At 39.8% G+C, this 19,925-nt stretch overlaps 1 protein-coding gene across 14 annotated transcripts in view; it reads left to right on the forward strand.

Annotated features, from left to right (window-relative positions):
• CACNA1C (calcium voltage-gated channel subunit alpha1 C) overlaps positions 1–19,925 on the forward strand; it is a 498,932-nt gene that overhangs the window by 338,221 nt on the left and 140,786 nt on the right. For 12 of the 14 annotated variants that reach the window (XM_074871704.1, XM_074871694.1, XM_074871691.1 and 9 more), the window contains exons 8-9: positions 3,178–3,281; positions 10,355–10,527. In XM_074871704.1, the coding sequence (XP_074727805.1) occupies positions 3,178–3,281; positions 10,355–10,527 (277 nt within the window). Of the gene's footprint in view, positions 1–3,177; positions 3,282–3,656; positions 3,761–10,354; positions 10,528–19,925 lie in introns of all 14 variants that reach the window. The other 2 variants (XM_074871692.1, XM_074871705.1) reach the window with 2 other exon arrangements.

The following is a 19,925-nucleotide window of genomic DNA, read 5'->3' on the forward strand; positions in this document are numbered from 1 at the left end:
ACACTCCTGATCTTGTCATGACCCTCTGCAGCTTCTCCACATCAATGGCATAATTCAGAAAAAATCAGCTCTACCACCTAAGTTATGCTTGCAGTGAAAGCCTCCAGCTGCAGTCAACAGGACATGTGTATGCATACACACGTGATTAGTAGTTACATATTCGCAGAATGATGATAAGTTTCCAGGAAGCAGTTTCACACAAACACAGGTGCAAGGTTTTTAATGATAACTGTATGGCAGCATTGTTCGGTTGAGGACAGTCCATCCTGGACTTCCATTTTTGCAGGAAGCATTTCCAGATATTTGGAAGGATACAATCCTAGCCAAGAATTTAATGTTTCTTAAATGCTGATATGTTGCTCTTACTGTTTGGAATAAGTCTATTTCCTTTTTTTCCCCCCCAACTTCTGCCAAGCAGCCTATATCTCAGCATTCTCCTGCCAATGTTTTTCAAGAACAAATAGTAAGCTCACAGTATGCTGTCTCCTTATCAAGGGGTTTTTTTAATATAATTTACCAAATACCTAATGTTATATCACCATATAACGTACATTCCTGTCACCTGTGGCTCAGTCTCACAATGTATGGAATAATCTTGCCTTCTACTAAAGAAAATGAGACGTGAGAGCACTAGGGAGTCCAGCAACAGACTCAGCTGTCTGCCAAATACTGATGGTTTCTCTACACTTGGGAAACTATCATTGTCTCTGACTCTCAGCTTCTCTGTTACGTATATGACTGGGCAATAAAAATGAGAGAAAAAGCTGATCTCCTAAGTGTTCAGCCTGAGAAGTCCCAAATTCTCTGCTGTACCAGAATGCAGGTCTATTTTTCAGGACTAATTTGTGTTGATGCTAGTTGGTACAATTGTTATGCAATTGTGCAGGCATTGGGAATAACCAAAGTACACTATACTCTACTTATATACTTTACCAGGCCACGATGGAAGCTTCTTGCCATCCTGGAAATTTCTTCGTGCCAGAATAGTACAAAAGGCACCCTGACATGCACCTGAATTGTGTACACAGCACCCTGGCCTTTGCTGTTTAGGATTCACTTGTATCACAGCTTTGAGAAGTTCTACTTTTCCAGCTGACTTTCTCAGCTGACAAAAAAAAAAAAAAAAACAACTGCCAATAGATAAATATCATACAGCTGAGGCTTTTTTATCACCATCTATCATAATTAGAGGGAAGTCAAGTCATCATTGTGCCTGCACTGGTAAATTCTTATGGCAGTTTTTCAAAGTCATCCATACTCGTTTGTGTGGACTGCTTTATATAGATAGTGGTGTTCTTTGTAGAAGAGAGACGATGTTAAGCCTCATTTCTTCACTTAATCCCAACTTGGGCAGTTACATTTTGCCTGCCTGATTTCTCCACTGTGATTTCAGGTGAATATTTGCTTCGATCTTTATATACCATGATGTTTTGTTCTCTTTAAAGCACTGATGTGTTTCACACCAGAGGTGTCTACTTTTTTGGTCATGTAGGATGAAATGTGGCTTGCAAACATAAAGAATAATAGTATTATTTACAAACTAACTGAATAATTCTATGAAAGTATTAAAAGGGAAGCTAGTAATATGCATTAGGGAATGTTAGATCTTCGGGTACTCTCTTTTGACCACCAAATGTATTAATCCTATGAGGAAGGAGCTGATGAACTGTTTTCATAGAGTCAGATTTTGAGCTTATTTTTTAATGAGTCTGCTTCAGTTCTTCTGCTGAAGGAGCCCTGAGATAGAGTTCTGGATCGGCTCATTGACAGTGGACTATTGCCAAACAAGGACTTTAGTGACTATACTTTGAAAGAAAAATTGGTAATGGACTTCAATCCACAAAGAACTGATTATATTAGTGTTACTCTCCTGCCTTGTCTTACTGAAGGTCTGAAATTCCTTCCCCGAGTTGTTATGAATCTTGAGTCAGATCGCCTCCCCTGAAGTGTGTCTCTGTGCCCATGTATGGAAGAATATTTCTTCTGTGATCACAACAAATGCTTAAGTTGCAAAGGAGAGAGCGTTTTCCTGAAAGCAGAGGACAATGTATGGTAAAATTTTTAAAAGCATGGAAAACAAGGGAACCTAGGCCGCTTTATGCCTTTAGGTACTTTCAAGTCTGCAATTTACGTTCATAAATCATTTTCGTGCTCCTGAAAATGTTAACCACCATCTGTTTCTTTAATGATGCTATGTTTGGCTCAGGAGATGCTTATGAAAAGTAAAGAAAAAGGGACTCTCTGATACCATCATGAAAGTGAGATTCTGTTAAGGTATCCAAAAACTTTGCATAATTTTGAAGAGGACTTCAAGATAAAAGAGTGTTTATGTACAGATGCTTTTAGAGTATATACAATATCTTATTACGTGCTAGAGTTGCTCTACACATAACACAGGTTCTGGTGCTAAAACAGTAGTCTGCCTGCTTCTTTTGCAGATGCTTGTAGTAGTGTGAAAGCCAGACCTACATTTATGTCATTCAGCTTACAGTCTCAAATTCTCTGAGTATTCAGTTGTGTAGGAATCACATTTTGAAGGAGAGATTAATTCTTCAAGGAGAAAAAGGAAGTTTGCGAGACAGCTTTAGAAAACACTTGACCAGGTCAGAACATGGTGGGCCTTGAAAGGACCTTCCTCAAAAGCGTACAGTGGTAAACTGTGAAGATTACCAGAGCATTTCCAGGGAAAGATCAGTATTTGCCCACAGTTACCACATGCTTCTTTCTGAGGTATGTGTACCTGTGCTGCACATGGGAAGTAAACATGATCTGACAACACACTGTGGCAATGCTCAGTAAAAGCTAGCAATATTTTCACTGGCAGCAAAGAATCATATGTATGTGCAGTGGTTAGAAGTTTAGAAGTCTTTGGATGTACCCTTGTGGTGCTGTAAGTAAACTCCAGAAAGTGACAGTCCACAACTTTGAGCATCCACAGGAATGCCAGTACAGCACATGGTTATATCTCAGCCTATATTAATCACTGCCTGTAAGGAAACATCTAGGAAGAAAAAAGCAATCAAAGTAGCAGTCACATCAGAAAGAACATACAGAAACACTTGCTATGATTATGTGTAAACCAACCACAGGCTCTGTTTACAAACCTTTCCATCTGTTCCTTTGCCTAATCATTTCTGCTTTCCCTCTCTGTCTTCTAACTTTCCTTCGTCTTTCCAGATGCAGGACGCTATGGGCTATGAGTTACCATGGGTGTATTTTGTCAGTCTGGTCATCTTTGGATCCTTTTTCGTTCTAAATCTGGTTCTTGGTGTGTTGAGCGGGTAAGCTGACAGTTTTGGTGTCCTTTTTCCAATGCTACAGGGCAAGACTCCATAATAAGGGTTCTTCCCTGTCACCAGGATTCTTTCAGAGGTGTTAAAAATCTGAATCCAAGGAAGCTTCATATCAGCTCTCAAATATTTTGACAAAATGTTCAAACATTGCAAATAGCAATACAGGTAACAGAAGAGGTGTTACTCTCTGACAAAGAAATTCAACCTCAGGGCATTCAAAATTGCTAATGTCAACCTGTCATAAATTTCCAGAAAACTGGCTATTGAAAATCTTACTGCTGGTGACTTGGGATCTCTTTGGCTGGAGCCTTGCAGTGCTCAGAATCTGAGCTTGTCTCACTAATTATCATTCCACTCTTCCAGGTCAATGATGCCATAGGAAGGGACTGGCCCTGGATCTATTTTGTTACACTAATCATCATAGGGTCATTTTTTGTACTTAACTTGGTTCTCGGTGTACTTAGCGGGTAAGCAGTACCAGGAAAATGTTTTATTATTGTTTATTTTTTAAAATTTGTATTTCTATTCCTACTCTCTGGTTACCAAAACAACGGGCAGTGGTGGGTTGATCTCGGGAACCATAATAGAAGGCCTAGGCTATTGCTGTGCCAGTAGCAAAATATGGCATTCCTAATGGCATGGAAGGAGTCTTTTGACTAAATCAAAGGAATACAAGATAACTCTTTGCCTGTAACATGTTCCTCTACCTAAAACCCCTACCTGTACTCTGTGGGAAGAGGACAACTCTATGCTCCCCTGTAAGCGAAACACACCACCATAGAAGAAGGGAATTATAGTAAAATTTCTGGAAGTCAGTGGGACTGAAGGAGGAATAGAGCATGAGACAAATCCCTTCACATTTGTGGGATGAGATTCCTGCCAAATTATGTCTTCTCACATGAGAAATTTTCACATTGCTTAGTATCTCTAAAGCACAGCCTAGTGGGAGACAATCTTCCCTGGAGAGCGTCTTGGGCATGTTTCTTCTTCAGTAAGTCCATCTTCTCTATTGTGCAGATTACAAGCTTAACATGATGCAGAGAGAAGAGATCATTTCCCTCTGACCTTTTCTAAGGATGAACAGAGAAGCAGGATAATTCCTTCTAGTGTTTAAGTATTCCTAAGACATCTAGACATTTAGCTGTATTTCAGTTCTGCAGTGTAACCCTCACTGCAAAACATCATTTTAGTGGCTTTGATTAAAAACAATTGATATTGTCCTCAGTAGTTTAAAAGTTTTACTGCCCCTAGGGAGACACATGATTAGAGGAATCAAGCCAACAAACATTCCTCACAAGATTTTTTAAAAAAGGTCTCTTAGAATTGGACTCTAATTCCATATTTGGGCATGACTGGGTGCCTACAGCCATTTTATGTACATGGATAAATATGGTATGAGGACTTCTATCGATCCTCTCTTTCTTTGTTACTAACATCCTGCCTCCTTTAATGAGCTCTAAATGAATTTGGTCAGAGCCTGTACCTGTTGCCTGGGTGGGCAGCCCTGAAGTCCCCTGTCTTTTAATCAAAAGAGAGAGAAAATGATCTCTGAACAGGAGAGAGGACTTGATGCCTCACAAAGATTATGGCCTCAGTACTTGTGCCTACAACATAGGAAGGGCAGTAGTAGGACCAAAGAAGAAGATCCACCATTGGCCATCCTGCAAAGAGACAGGTAATAGCAGATCTACAGGAGGTATTACTACTATCTTCATTACTCCATTGAAGGAGACAAGCCTCTAAGACAGCTGCTGCAAAGAGAAGGGTTTCCAAGCAGTAATGGGAGCAGAAAAAGTCCCCAGTAATGAAGTGTCAGGCAATAGTCTGTGTTTGGATATCTGGAGAGTGATACTCTGGGTACAATTTTAAAATGTAAGCTCCTCATTTCTCCAGGTGGATACTCTGATCAGCAGGTAAGGATGTCAGCAGTAGTGGAGGATGATGACCATCTGACAGATGGAAAGTGATCTGTTGTATCAGAGGTGGACTCAAGGACCACATAGGACAGTGGTTAAAGATTATCTAGTATCTGATTGGATAAACAGTGCCTGTGAGCCTAGCCTGAGGAGTGCACACTGTTGAAGCACTGCTGATTCAATTTACCTACACTTGGATTTGTGTCTGTACATAATTAAAAATTGAATTTCCTCTCTCTTTCATTTTTCAACTCAAGAAAGTGTTTTGGGGCCTAGATCTTCCACCTCCTGACACACTGCAGCTAGACCACCACAGTTAGTGGTAAGAGATGGCAACAGTCTGTAGAGAAAACTGAAATCAAAGACGAAGTTCACCTTGTTTAAGCTGTGAGTCACTCTTTCTGGCTGTGTTCACAGTGTTGTGACAGCTGCACTGTTTCTGCAATTTTTTTTCCAACTGGAGAAAAGTAAAAAGAGACTTAAGAATTTGCATCCATGAAAAATCGTAGAAATTATGGGAGAAATGTTCCAAATTTTCTTTGGGCTAAATAAGCAGGTCTTAAACAATTAACTTTCTAAAATAGTTCTAAATTCTGCTGAGTTGCAAAGTGTCTTCACTTTGCAGATTCAGCAGTTTTTTTAGAGACTTGCTATTGCTATTACTGGTCTATGTAAATGATCCACCTGTCTGTTCTATGTAGATACACAGCAGCATTCCTGGGCATCTTTGTATATCCATTCTGGGCATCTCTGATTTCTTCCCATTTATCTATTTCAGGAACTTCACCAAACATCTTGTGTAGGCAGACTTCATCCATGACAGATTAGCTTAGTTTTTTTAATCACTTCTGAATACGTAAGTGTAATTAATTGTACTCACAAAGACACCTTGATTGCACCTGCAAAATCAAATGCTGAGTTCTGCTCTGCCGAAAGAGCATATTTGTAATTTGTTTTTCCTCAGGTATGTCATCCATTCATGGTCCTTCTGGTTAATTTACTAGTCACATGCCAAGCTAAATAGTATGACAGAGTATTCATGTGTAGAGCTATAATCCTCTTCCTGTCTTGACTGAGCACAATATAAGAGTCATGTATTCCAAAGGAAATATCCAGTCAGCAGATCACATGGTAGACCTTCTCAAGCCCAGGCAAAAGGATTCCACGTCATTGCTGTGAGCAGTGAGGCCCCTCTTAGTGGTCTCTTGAGATCAGAGCTGTTCACGTCTGTTATCTGTTTCAGTCAATTAGTGAGGAAAAGAAATGGCAGTGTGTGTTCAACTTTCAGACCTGCATGCCTAAGCATATAGATTCACATTTCTTTTAAATTTTGCCTAGCAGTGATCCAAATCCCAGGACACAGGCCAAACAAGCAGTTGCCTAGGGCAAATGGAGGGCAGAAGAACAGCTGTTTCTTCTGCTTTAAGAGGATCCTGGAAAACCCAGTTGGCTGCCTTTGGTGCTTTTACTGCCGAGGAGGAGGTCTGAGTGAATGGGAGGCTGGCTGTGGTTGTAGCTCCTTCTGGAGCAAGTTTTTGTGACCTTTCAGGACTTTCTCCTAGTCTTCTGCCCCCTCTTCCAACCCTCCCATTCCTTGGTGTATTTATCAGGGTAGATTATTTGAAGCCTTGTGCTGTAAATTTAGTAGTAATCAAGAGTTTTGACCTGCTAGAATTCTGCTGTTTTGCTCACTTTCCATCACTCCTCTAAATGTGAGAAATCAGATTCAGATCAGATATAGACAAGAATTACCCGTATTCCATCATCAGGGATGGGCAAGTGAAACTTTCTTCTGGAATGGCACAGGATACAGAGCTGGGTGTTTATATTTATGATCTTGACTCTAACCTCACACAGAGAAAATATCTCTCCAGAATACTCTGCTTTTTGGTATTCCCATTGGCAGACATATCTTATACTTTTCTGGGAGCAGTAAAGGAAAGTAAAGCAAAATGAATTGTGGTAAAAACAACCAGATTCGCCAACTCTTAAACTGATGTTCTCTTGTTCATTGAAAAGAGACAGATTGCTTGGTAGTTCTGCAAGCCTTTGTCAACCTTGTCTTGACATGATAGTGCAATCTTTTTTGAGAAGGCCACCTCCAGTCTCAAGATGGCACTTCCATCAGAAAGCTTATTTGGTCCTTTGCCTCCCTGCTGAAACTGCAAACAGTGACCATTTATTGCCAACTGCGATGGTGGCAGAGGTAATATGCACGCCTGCCTGCAACAGGAACTGGACTGAGGTCACCAGCTCACTTCACACGGGATGGTAAATGACCATTGCTAGTAATTCTTGATCGTGAACTACATTTGCCTGAGTACAGGCTGGCATTCCACATGGGAGGTGGTTTGAATTGCATTAGCAATTTCCTGAGCCACCTGTTCTCAATGGTTTAATGTTAGTAGAGCATAGAAATTAAGATAATTTAAATAAGTTGTCTTTTTTGGAGAGTCATCTGAGATGTAGAGTATCATACATTGTACAAAGGAAAGAGACATGCAATTGCAGATCGTTTAGACTAGGCAATCACAGTGTTTTCAGTTGTGCCATTAAAAAGCTAGGTAACAAATTCACTCCTGTGCAGACAGTCAGTGTAAAGACATCATGCTAATAACTCATGTTGATTTAGTCAGAATTTCCCCCAGCCCCAGTCCCATTCGAGGCAGTAAGTGGGAACTGAAAAGACCCAAGTAGGCATGCAGCTTAGATGCATCTAACATAAATGATCCACTTCAGTGCACAGTAGGAATTTTGCTTTCTGTAAGCTGAGCTGTTTCATGATGTTTTCCACTTTGGTTTCTAAAACAGTCTCTTGCAAGTCATATTGATGCAAATATGAGTAGTTCTCACTTACAGTTGAGGGCTCAGTCCCTTTCAAAATTGGACCCATTTGTTCTAGATTCTAGAATATCATTTTAAGATCAAACAATTGAAATACTGGGATGTGATTTATCAAACAGCTTAATAATACTTAGCTTCATTCAATGGGGGTTTTTTGAGTGTTAATTCATTAATTTGGATAAAGCACTATGTCAGACCTAGAGGAAAGATTTTATTGAAGCAGAAAATATAACTGCTATTGATTGAATTTTTCCAAAATTCTTTGTACAGTTTTTATTAGTATTGTTGGGGGGTTGTTTGTTTGTTTTACATTTTAAATAGCAAAATATCACTCCCAGCATGAGAAAATTTTTCATTCTTGCCATGCTTGCAATAGCTGTTTCTGCCTTGTGACTAAGTTTGGTCCCAGGGTTGACTGTGATCTACCTCAGGCTTGAGAAGCCAATAATTCTCATTTCCACCATCATTATCACAGTTTCATGGGATGGGCTGAACCCTCAGCAATGTGACAGGGGTGAAGATCACCCAGGCATTCTTTGTCACATACTTTGGCTTGAAATTTTAAGACTGGATTTTAGGAAGCATTTCTTTACAGAACGGGTTGTTAGGTGTTGGAGTGGGCTGCCCAGGGCAGTGGTGGAGTCCCATCCCTGGAAGTGTTTAAGAGTCAGGTTGATACAGTGCTGAGGGATATGGTGTAGTTGAGAATGATCAGTGTTAGGTTAATGGTTGGACTAGATGATCTTCAAGGTCTTTTCCAACCTTGATGATTCTGTGATTCTGTGAAATGAATACATCATCCTACTTTCATTCTGCTGCAGTGCTGGTTTCATGCACAGCTCATAATATTGAAAGCCTGATCCAAATCCTGTGAAGTCTATGGAAATCTTTCAGTGGGTTTTGGACCAGACGGAAAAGAAGTACTTCACCATCACTGTTAGAAACTCACCTCCACCTCAGTTGCTTGAGGACACTTCACATGGCATTCATTAACATCTTGGATAGGATTTTCATAATCCTAATGTTATCCCACCAAAGTTAGTGGTAGGTTTCCTATTTGTTTTTGCAGGAGCAAACCTAAGACAAATATTAGGTGGAGTTTTTTTAAAACATCCACTCATTGCTGACAGTCATCAGCAAGGGTAATGGATAATGCATTGGAGAGAATTACTTTACCTCTCATTTCTAGAAACAGTGGGCCATATCATCTGCTATGTGTGTCTTATGTAGTAATCTGCTTCAGCAAATATAAGACTTAATGGTTAAGTACTCTGGTCCAGCACTTTTCACAATCATTAAGCTTACTTTTTAAAATACAAGTGTTAAAACCTGGTTTAGAACCACAGGAGAGTCTCTAAATAGAGGTAGGTCATCATTTCTAGAAAAAAAGTAATGCAATATAGGTGTCTCTGAAAGAGAGGAAGAAAGCACCACAACCAAAAAGAAGGCAAAACAAGCACTCAGGTGCAGAACTAAGCAACATGAAATTCCTGATCCTATACCCTCTGTTTTAAGCCTATATTTCCAGTAGTGGTCTTTCAAAATTATCAAATGTCTACCCTAGTTCACTTTCTGGCAGAATCTATTAGTTTTGTCTACCCATAATTTATCATGTTTGTTTACCCAAATTGATATTTGAAAAGTATGTTTTATGTCAGATAACAGCCCTGAATACTGAAAGTCTGAAGTAAAACATTGAGATCTGAGTTTTTAAATATATTGTCCAGTACTGTGGGTGAAATTTCCCATAATTAAATGTGTACAGAATTGTGAGTACCATTAATTACACTTACAATTAGCCTAATTTACTTGTGATTACATTTATAATCTTAAAGACAAATTGAAACCTGGCTAAAAATTAGAGCCACTATCTCACTCTCCAGATGTCAGATTATTGTCAAACAGTTCATCACTGAATTAAATTAACCATTATTCATATAGATATTTATGGATAACTGTTGGAGACTATCAAGTGGTAAATAATATTAGAAAGTGTATGGTATTGTACATAAATGTTGCATATGTGTTTTATTTGAATTGTCAATCAAATGTTGAGAATGAAAGGATGAGAAAACGGTATTCATGTTTTCCTATGCATTGGTAAGAATGTGGACACTCCAGCTGTTTTACACGTGTATCTATCAAGGATACTCCATTCATGTGTCTGTCTTGAAAGAATAGAGAAAGCTGGGTGTCCCTCAGAGGATGTGGAGACTTCCTAGTGGAAATCAATCTAACCCATTGTTTTTCAATCTCTTCCTTCCCTCCACCTGTGTCCTATCCCTCCCTCCCTCTGGCTAGGGAGTTTTCCAAAGAAAGGGAGAAGGCTAAGGCTCGGGGCGATTTCCAGAAGTTACGGGAAAAACAACAGCTAGAGGAGGATTTGAAGGGATACTTAGACTGGATAACTCAAGCAGAAGATATTGACCCAGAAAATGAAGATGAAGGCATGGATGAGGAGAAGCCTCGAAACAGTAAGCAATTTTCTTCTGTCTCTCTCTCTATCTCTCTCCCTCTGTGCTTTTAGCAAGAGAGCCTGTGCCCACCTGCTGTAGTGCTGAGATGGCTTGTAAGGAAGAACAAGTTCTTCCTGAGACTCTCACTATGTTTATACATTATTCCAGTTTAAAGCCTGTAGGAAACAGTGGGAGGGAGAAATATGTGTACAATAATTGATATTGTTCTGCAGATCCTGTTTCTTGTCTGTGGTACTGGCATGAGATCCTGATATTAAACAGAAAAAAGATCAATACTTCCTGTTAAAGTCCACTACTGAGATAAGTTTCGAAATATACCTCTGACTCCTATTCATTTATTTAATTGCAGTTTAGTGTTGCAGGCTGTTTACACATGGTTAATTACTTTGAAAGCAAAGGTTTCTAGGCAAAACAGTGCTACAGTATGGGAGAGGGGCCAGATCAACCCTGTTGTACATTAAGTGGGCCATCTGTAACTCCATTGAAATCAGTGGAATTGTGTTTGCTTTTGCCAGACTGGAATTAAGCTCTCAGACATTTCTTGTAAGGGAATTATCTCTTATTCTTCTGTTCTGGAATTGAGAAGATGTTTGTGCAGAGTGAGAATTCACCAACTATCTCTTCTTATTAGAAATCCTGAAGAAGAAGGGACTTGAAGAAAGCAGCGATTTCCTACATTTCACTACCTTCATTGAATCTTCTCCTTCTACCATCTCTTTTACCAATACAGGCTGCGTAACACTTCGGAAACACCTAGTAGTTATCATTGCAGGTCACGCACTTGGGAAATGTCAGAGTTGGAACCTTTAGACAGTTACACAGTTAATGGACACTGGCGCTACTCTTAGTGTTCATTACAAAAATGTGCATTTTCCTAGTTTGATTCTGGAAGAGAAGACATGAAATATTTCCCTAGAGTTCACCTTTCCTACCAAACAAGCAAAATCCATGGGGTGATCCAGTCAGAAATATTTATTCTAGTAATAGGAAGATTGGACATGGGAAAGTTGTGCCTACAGAGTAAAGCAAGTCTTCTCATGATCTTTTGGGGAGTAAGCGCTACTCCCTGTTGCTGCCAGAACATTTAAGTTCTTTTAGAAAAAAAATGTGGGGTCATTAATATCAGGCTGTACCAATGATACTTAGGTATCCAAACTTGAAGGAGTCACTGGGGTGACTTGCTCAGACTTTCCCCAAATCAGGTTATTTTGATTTTTATGCTGGTGTCTTCATAGGGCATAAATTCAACCTCAGTAATCACTCAGAAATTAATTTATTCATGGCCAAAATCTGATGCTCTGTGGCATATAATATGTGGAAGGTGATGTCTGGTGATCCAAATTAATTTATTTGTAGACAGAATTCCCTATTTAAAAAACAAACAAACAAACAAACCACAAAACAAACAAAACCAAAAACAAACCAAAACACTACCACAGTAGATTCTGGTTGCTATACTTACATGACATCTGAGTGGGGAGGCCAAGCACTGGGTTTCAGACAACTCCACTGAAGTCACCAGGAGATTTTCCCTTGACTTCAGTGAGAATTGGGTCATGTTTATCACATTTTCTCTTAGAGACATGCCTGCTAAAGAAAAGTGTAGCCATAGTGGTAAGGTAGTGTGATGAGAACTTGCCTTGGTTACTAGCAGATCTGAAGTTTTTCCTTTTTAATTAACACAAAAATAATGCTGCTTTGGTAAAAGAGTTGTGGAATATGTCAGCTGTAGATTCATTGCATGTGCTGTGGGGTGGTGTCAATCCACAGTTGAATTAACATCACCACCTATAAAAGGAGCTTGTTAAGAACTGAAAGATTATCTATCTTCAGCTTGCTTTCAGTTCTTCCTGTTTAGTTTAATGAGTTTTGTAAGACATGGTTTATAAAGTTAGTCCTCTTATATCTGACAAGTCTAGAGTTTCTCACAGTTGTCTGTTAATGACAGAATTACATACTCTTAACAAAATAATTTGCTACCTATTTCTTTTCCAAATTACAAATGACTAATTACTAAGTGTCCTCAATGCCACTGGTTCCAAGTGTCGGGTCTAAGGGCAGTGGCTGCTGACTAGTTCCTAGTACACAGCAGAGCATTCTCTGTGACATTGTGGCTTTGGGTCTCATTATCAGTTTTTCTTACATGACAGACCAGGCTTGGGAACAAATGTCTGCAGTGCCTAGTTCTAAACAGTAGCATTACACCTCTGTTGAGAGGAATTTCTCAGGATGTGAAGAAAGGCTCTGGACTGGTTTTGGCCGTCTACCAGGGGCAGTGGTCACACTAGCAAAAGGCTCTGCACAAGAGAACAGCAGAGATCAAGCAAACGGGTCACTCCATGAAGCTTATTTGCCTATTCTTCTGGCTTATGTGCCCCACCTAGAGCAGGCTGTTGATAGTAGTATTCTTCTTAGCACCTGCTGCCTGCATCTATGAATGCCAAATTAATCCTCTTCTAGTTGTGGTGTACTATCCAGTGCTGTACCTTGGTCTTCCCGCCACTGGCTTTTTGACTCTGCAAGTAAAGGGTCTCTGTGCTGCCATCCTCTGGTGAGGAAGCAAATAGCCTCTGGGTACAGACGGCAGAGAGCAACACTCCTTCCGCCCACCTCGAAGCCAATAAAAATACCTGGATGTAGGCCCCCACCCAGCAGAGTTGTGAAGCTTACACTCTGGCCTTTTGTAGTTCATAAATCGCCTTCATTTTTCTTTTCCAATAGGCTGTTGTATTTACTTTTGTACAATTGCAGGTACTGTATTGTTTAAGCTCAGTTGTATTTTTTGATGTTTCTGAATGTCAATCTTTATTCCCATGACACGTGAGAATGTATTTTGAAAGCAAAATAGCTTGCAGATGTCCACTACTAAGATGTCATACTTCACTGGCTGACATGCTTATCTGTCACCTATGTCACATGGGAAGAAACTCCTGGTATACTTACTGTACCTATGTATGTGATTCCACATCTTTCTTATCCTACTGCCTATGAACATACCTTCTGCAGAACCATCTCAACCCACTCAGGTGCTGGAGACTAGTTTATTAACCGGCTCTGACAAGGTCGATCTGCTCTCCTGAAGCTGAGTCACATTGCACATGTACTCCTCTTGGGGCTTGATAGATCTGCTAGAAAATGGGTTGTATGAATACTGTGTAACAAAACCAAACTGAGAAGTAGAGACCCTTTCCTTAATGGCTTCAGCTGAAGATAATACCACAGAAAAGGTACCATGAGTACATGACAAGGTGTTTTGCTTGGGTGTTTGGGGGTTTTTTTGGTTTGTTATCTATTGTGTTGAATGTTTTGCTATTCATGCCAACAGTCAATCACCAGTAGGGTTAAACTGAGGGAGAAGGATGGTATTAATTCTCTTCCACAAACCATCTACAAAATAAGCTCCAGGTATAAGGGACAGGTGGCACAGTTGTAAATGTTCTCAGGAATCCCTTTGGTTTGAGTGCCCTGAAACATTTGAATCCCACCTACTAGCAGTGCTGAGCTTGCATTACTGATGCTCCAATATCTTCCTTGTTTTGTGTTTAGTCTTGCTGAAAGACCTCAGCTACCTCAGATGCGGCTTCAGTGTACTTTTCTGTCAAGTGCTCTTCAAAGCTCACTGCCTTCTGTCTCTAGTACAATGTCCTGAACTCCACAGAATAGTGTTACTGCCCCTTTCCAGCACACTTTTTTCAGTGATTAATTAATTAATAATGTTGACTCTTAAGGTATCAGCCCTGAGCCCTTCAGATAACAATTCACTGAAGCGCACGGGGCAGTTCAGACCTCCTTAAGCTGTTGGTTTAGCTCAACAAACTTCAGGGGTTGCCTTTGCATCAGTTATATTGTACTGATGCTCAAAAGATGTGGGCTCCTGCCTGAACTGTGACAGTAACTCCCACCATTACTTTAAAGAAGTCACATCAGTTTTTGCCTTCTCGGTTTCCCCTTAGAGGTTGTTTGGAGGTTTAGGGTTTTTTTGTAAATATCAGAAGAGTTCAGAAGTTTAATGAAAATATACTTATTAAACTAGAGTCTCAGCTAAGGTAAACTCTGAGATTCAGCAGTTTACACCATCTGGGCACTGACCCAGGTAGTCTACCTAAACTGAATCATCCCAAACACAGAGAACATATGTTTTCAGTCTCTTCTCTGTCCTTGGCTGCAGAAGCAGGTTTTGCTGTCTTCTTACTCTGTAGAGGGCTACCTGCCTGTCAGCATGGGAACCACCTCCTGTAAAACAAGAACATAAGGTGGAAGGGAAGAGAAATTCACTTGCATCCCTATTTGGTTTGACTGCCTGTGCTAGTCCTTAGGGCATCATCAGTCTTGTTTTGAATATGCCACTGCTTTCCTGAAGCTGTCAAGCCTTGCCCTACGTCTCAGTGGGTATTTACAGCCCTTAAAAAAATGGTCAACTAATCCAAGGACCACAACAGCAAGGACCTTAGTGGAGGAAAGGGTAAGAAAGGAAGATAAATGCAGCCAGAGTCGTACAATCTGTGCAGCCTTTAGCTGACGCTCTCCATAGCAGAGGTCTTGGCATTCTTCTGAGGCAGTTTATTACCAGTCGTCTCTCACATGCATTGAGGGGCAGTCACAGAGCAGGCTGAATTCATTCTCTGTGTTTTGGGAAGTACATGTTTAAGGCGGTTTTTCCTTGTTGTTTGCAAACATGATTTTGCCATTATGGCAGATGTGAGGTGAGAAATGTAAAAAGGCTTCTGGGGGCTGTTTGTGTTGATGGTTTTCTTCTGTGCTCTTTCCTTGATGGGCCTTCCACACAGGAAGAAAACATTAATTTGACAGAGGAGAGAAACACATGTCATGGCACAAAATAGCTACTGAATTTCAAAATTACATGATAGCAAAGAGAACTGTCCCTTCTGTTACCACAGTAACTGGGAATTTGCCCTTTTTTTTTTTTTTTTTTTCCCGATAGTGGTCTGGAATGCATCTGTATTGCTGTGGGCAGAAGCAGGAAACCTCAATTCAACCCAGATTCTCCTCCTATTGAAATTAATTGGCAAAACTCCCATTGACTGCACTGGGGTCAGAAAAAAGCTGTGAATGGGCAGGGAGAAGTAATTTGATGTTTCTGACTGCTCAGATTTTACTCTCCCTCTGTTTCCTTCTATTTCAGTTCTATTTGGTGCTGCCATCTGCAGTGTGAGTATGACCACATTAATGTCAACAAAGTCCCTAAGAGTAACAGAGCCCACTACTTGGCCTGGGATCTGATAACAAAGGCATTCTGTGATTCAGGACAGCTCATTCCTCTAGTTAAGTCATATCCAAGGTAGTACTGTAAATTCAAGAGCTGATTTGCAAGTAGCTTACCTTACAAAAATTTAGTCTAATCATACTCCAGGGCTCGGTTGTAATAGGACTAATGGCTGTAGATAATCAAGTTTTCATGTAACACAGCAGAAAAAACAGTATAAATCAATCTGTTGCTTATCAAAAGCATGTAACAATACTTCAGATGGTACGTTAAATAATGAAAGGTATGGGAAGGGGGTTGACTGTACGTGCAGATTTATGCCTCAGTTAAAGTGGGAATAGAAAATGCCCAGTTGAAGACAAAAAGTACAGAAATACAGGCAGGTTCTAAAATATGTAAAAAACTAAGCTGTTTAAAGAGAAGTAGTCTTGAATCTTCACTTTCAGAGCAGTTATTGTAGAGCCTTAGTGACCTTTGGAAATGTTTGTAACATCTGAGTTTGCTGCCTCTAAGGAATCAACTGCAACCTAACTTTTTAGTGGACCACAGATTTTGTCTCACTCCTACAACCAGTTACTTGTGAACAGCACCAGTCATAACTAGGCCGTAGAGTGCATTTAATCACAGGCTTATGAGAGTCTTCCCTAGGTGAAAGTAATTTTGAGACAGGGAGGAAGTTTTCAGCTGCAAAAGTAAAATTTTTAGAAGAAATTGGGACCTCTTAGACCATTGGAACCTTTGGAAAATCTGTCTTTCATGGAAATGCTTTGTGCTTGTGAACATCGGGCCAGAAATAAGGACAGATGGTAGTTCAAACAGGAGAACAGAAGAATTTGAGAACTCTAGAAATAGAAGCCTCAGTAATTTCAACCCAAAGAGGGTTTTAGTCCCAAGAGCTCCAATAGTAGTTTGACTCTATTACTTAACAGGGATAAAAGCATCACCACCTTTCTCTAAAAGTCCAGGTTTTTTAGGATTTATCTATCCAGTTCCTGTTGACTCGACTTTCTTTTGCAAAGCCAACTTACACGCCACAAGGAGACTCCATTGATTTCAGTGAGGCTATGTACCAAATACTGTTGACTTTAATGAAAGCTGTCACTAAATCCTGTGCAACCCTTTGGGTAAGTTGGTGGTTTGAAGCTGTTGGCTAGAGAGAGTTTTGTATACAGATCTAATCAGGATACCAGGATAAAAGAACACCAACTTGTTCAATTTTTACATTTAGTAATTTCATATGTCAACTTGCTCTGTGGCCTCCAAATCACGTGCTTAGTGTACTGACAAGGAAGGAGCTTATAACTTTCAGCCTGAAAAAATAGCATTGTGCTGTGGGATAATGTCTAAGGTAGAAAGTACATAACAGGATTTTCAAAGACTTGGTTACAGGCTAAAATTTCAGGGTGGCCTTAAAAAATTCTTTGTCCATTTTCTATGATGAAATTTAATGAGGAAGTGCACAGCTAGGGAATTAACATGGCAAATGCAGAGGGTAAAATGAGAAAGGGCATATTTACAAGATGTGTATTTTAAATTCAGTCTTGACCATCACTGCCTTAAAACTCATGTCTTCTTACTCTACGAGCAAAAAGATGGTGTACTGAGTTAATTTTTGTCTCCTGTTTAACAGAACACACTTGAAACACACCAAAACTTGTCTGTTGACAGCGAGTCAGTTCACCCTGATTTATTCTAGTTTCGTCTGCAGAATTTGTCCCGATGTACTTCACATACATATAGAAGGACATGGGCAACTACCCCTTGACAGGCATGTATGGCTTGATATTTTAGAGCATTTTTGCCTATTGTCAAAAAGCAATTAAAAAAACCCACAGGATGCTCGCATGGGATTTGAGATCATCTAAGCAAAAGCTGTAAGAGGCACAGACTGGAAAATGAAACCTTTATGAGTTTAGTTCCTCCAATACCAGTTGGTGATTTGAGAATGTTATCATACAACCTGGTTGCATTTTGCTTTCCATGTTTAAATACAAGGAAACAAAAGCCAGTGTTGTAAAATGATTTATTATCTGTCAAAACCTTATCTAAAGAGGAAGAAAGCACAATGCCATCTACTTTTATCATTGCCCACTGATGTGGAAAATAATAATTTGGTAACTAAAAAAGATTAGCTGCAGTGCCAACAATTGTAGGCATTTCACAAGGGCACCTGATAGGTGTTTCACAAGGAGTTTAGTAGCTGTGGTAGATTTATTCTCTTTCACCTGGAAACAGAGGGACAAAAGAAGTGCTTTTTGGTGTTCACTGCACCACCAGTTTCTTCTAGGGGGAAAAAATTCCATATGCTCAGCTAGAGAGTTTCCAAAACACAGTTTGCTTGGACAGGAGTGACAACTCCCAGCTGTGTGCTCTGCCCAATGCATGCTCTGTAGAAAGTCCTAGTGGCATTTTTCTACCTTGCTATCTTTTGAAGTAGCTCATACACTGCTCTTAATATAAATACTACAGTTTGAGGACACTTACCGAAAGGCCTTTGTAAATGATAAGACAGCTTTATTTTTGTTGTGTGGTTGTTCTCTTCTTCACAGAGAAGCTCAGGTTGCAAAATGCTGCATGGGTTTCTGCTACAGATGTCAAGCTTGCGCCTATAATTAGCATGGTGCCTAGAAAAAGCTTCTGGGACATTAGTTCTCACATTGGGCTGAATCACTCCTGCAGTCCTTAGGCAGAAATCCTGCTGAAGTTGCTGGGGATTTTGTCTGGGTAAGGAATTGGGCCCCGATCTGTTTCATCTGAGGTCAGTAGCAAAACATGCAAGTGTCAGCAATTGAAAATGTTGCCCTGTGTGAGGTCTTGATGTGCCAGAGGCTTCTCTGTGCTCGCACATGACTTCAGTATTGTGTAACTGTCACCCACCAAAGAAAGCATGAGATATTCAGGATCTGAAATCACTTACGGGACTGAGCGGTCCAGATAGTACTGTTTGCCCAGTGCATAATTCCACTGGCTAAAATGCAGTTGTATCTGGCATGAATGTGACCTGCTGTCATTACAAGCATTTTGCTTCCATAACTGTACTTTAAGGAAATGTGGGATTAGACCCAGATGAACTTTTATATCCTAAAAAGAAAAACAGCATATATCAGAAAAGAACGAGAAAGTATTTGTGAGGTTTCATAGTGACCCTGTAAGGTAGCTGTGGTAGCAGGATACTAGGGCAATGATACCCAGCCCTGTAGGTGAGACAAAGTAAAGCTGCCATTTCAGTGTCATTTTCATTGTGTGACTTTCTGTGTAGTTGAAGTAACAAAAGAAAGATCATTTAGAGTGATTCTACTTCCACTTTTGTCCCATGTTCCATCAAAGTCAACAAAACTCTGATGCCAACATTTGACTTTTTCCTATCAGAATAAAACCAAAACTGAGAGTAGACTTCCCTCCTGACTCTGTTCACATGTTGCTTTCTTTTTTTATTGTGAGTGAAAAAGCAAGGAAGCAGTAGGGTTTTATCCTTGATTGTTTTGTCTTTCTTTCCATTTCCAAGAAGAGAAAAGAGGAAATACTTAGAGAGGAAAAAATTAGCTTTCTCACCAAAGTGAAATTAAAAACTTTGGGGTTTAAGTTATGCTTAGAAATGCTTCATATACAACATTGATTCTTTAAGATATATATGCAGGTTAATATTTGGAGAGATGAGAAATGTTGTTCAGGGCTCTTTTGTTTAGTTTAAAAAAAAAAAAAGCACAGGAAGACTAAACGATGTTCTCAAGGTCACCTCCCTCTCAGTGCCAGAGTCTCTCACACCATTCTCTGCCCTCTAAACCAGAATTTTGACCTTGAATTGTATCATATTAAGCCATTTACAGGTTTGATCTGGGTGGTTCTGAACTATTTTCCTTCTCTGGGAATTCACCATAAGCATCTCAGTCACTTTAATAGAAACAATTTTCTTGTTTGCCTGAATGTATGGATGGTTCACTCTGTTTATCGACAGGTTTGGTTTTTATTAGTAATATAATTTAACAACCCAGCTTTTACCAAAAAGCAGCATTTTAGGTTCATTGTTCTGTGGATCTCACAACTTCCCAGTTTATTTCTGGCTGAAAGGAAACTTTGATCATAAAACAAAAAGCAAGTATCCATTTGAAAACCTTCTTCCCCTTCCTTCTCTGCTGATAGTTACTGCTGAGGGTAGGTAAATCCCATCTAA

The sequence above is a fragment of the Strix uralensis genome, chromosome 5, assembly GCF_047716275.1.
Source record: "Strix uralensis isolate ZFMK-TIS-50842 chromosome 5, bStrUra1, whole genome shotgun sequence".
Taxonomy (NCBI): Eukaryota; Metazoa; Chordata; class Aves; order Strigiformes; family Strigidae; genus Strix; species Strix uralensis.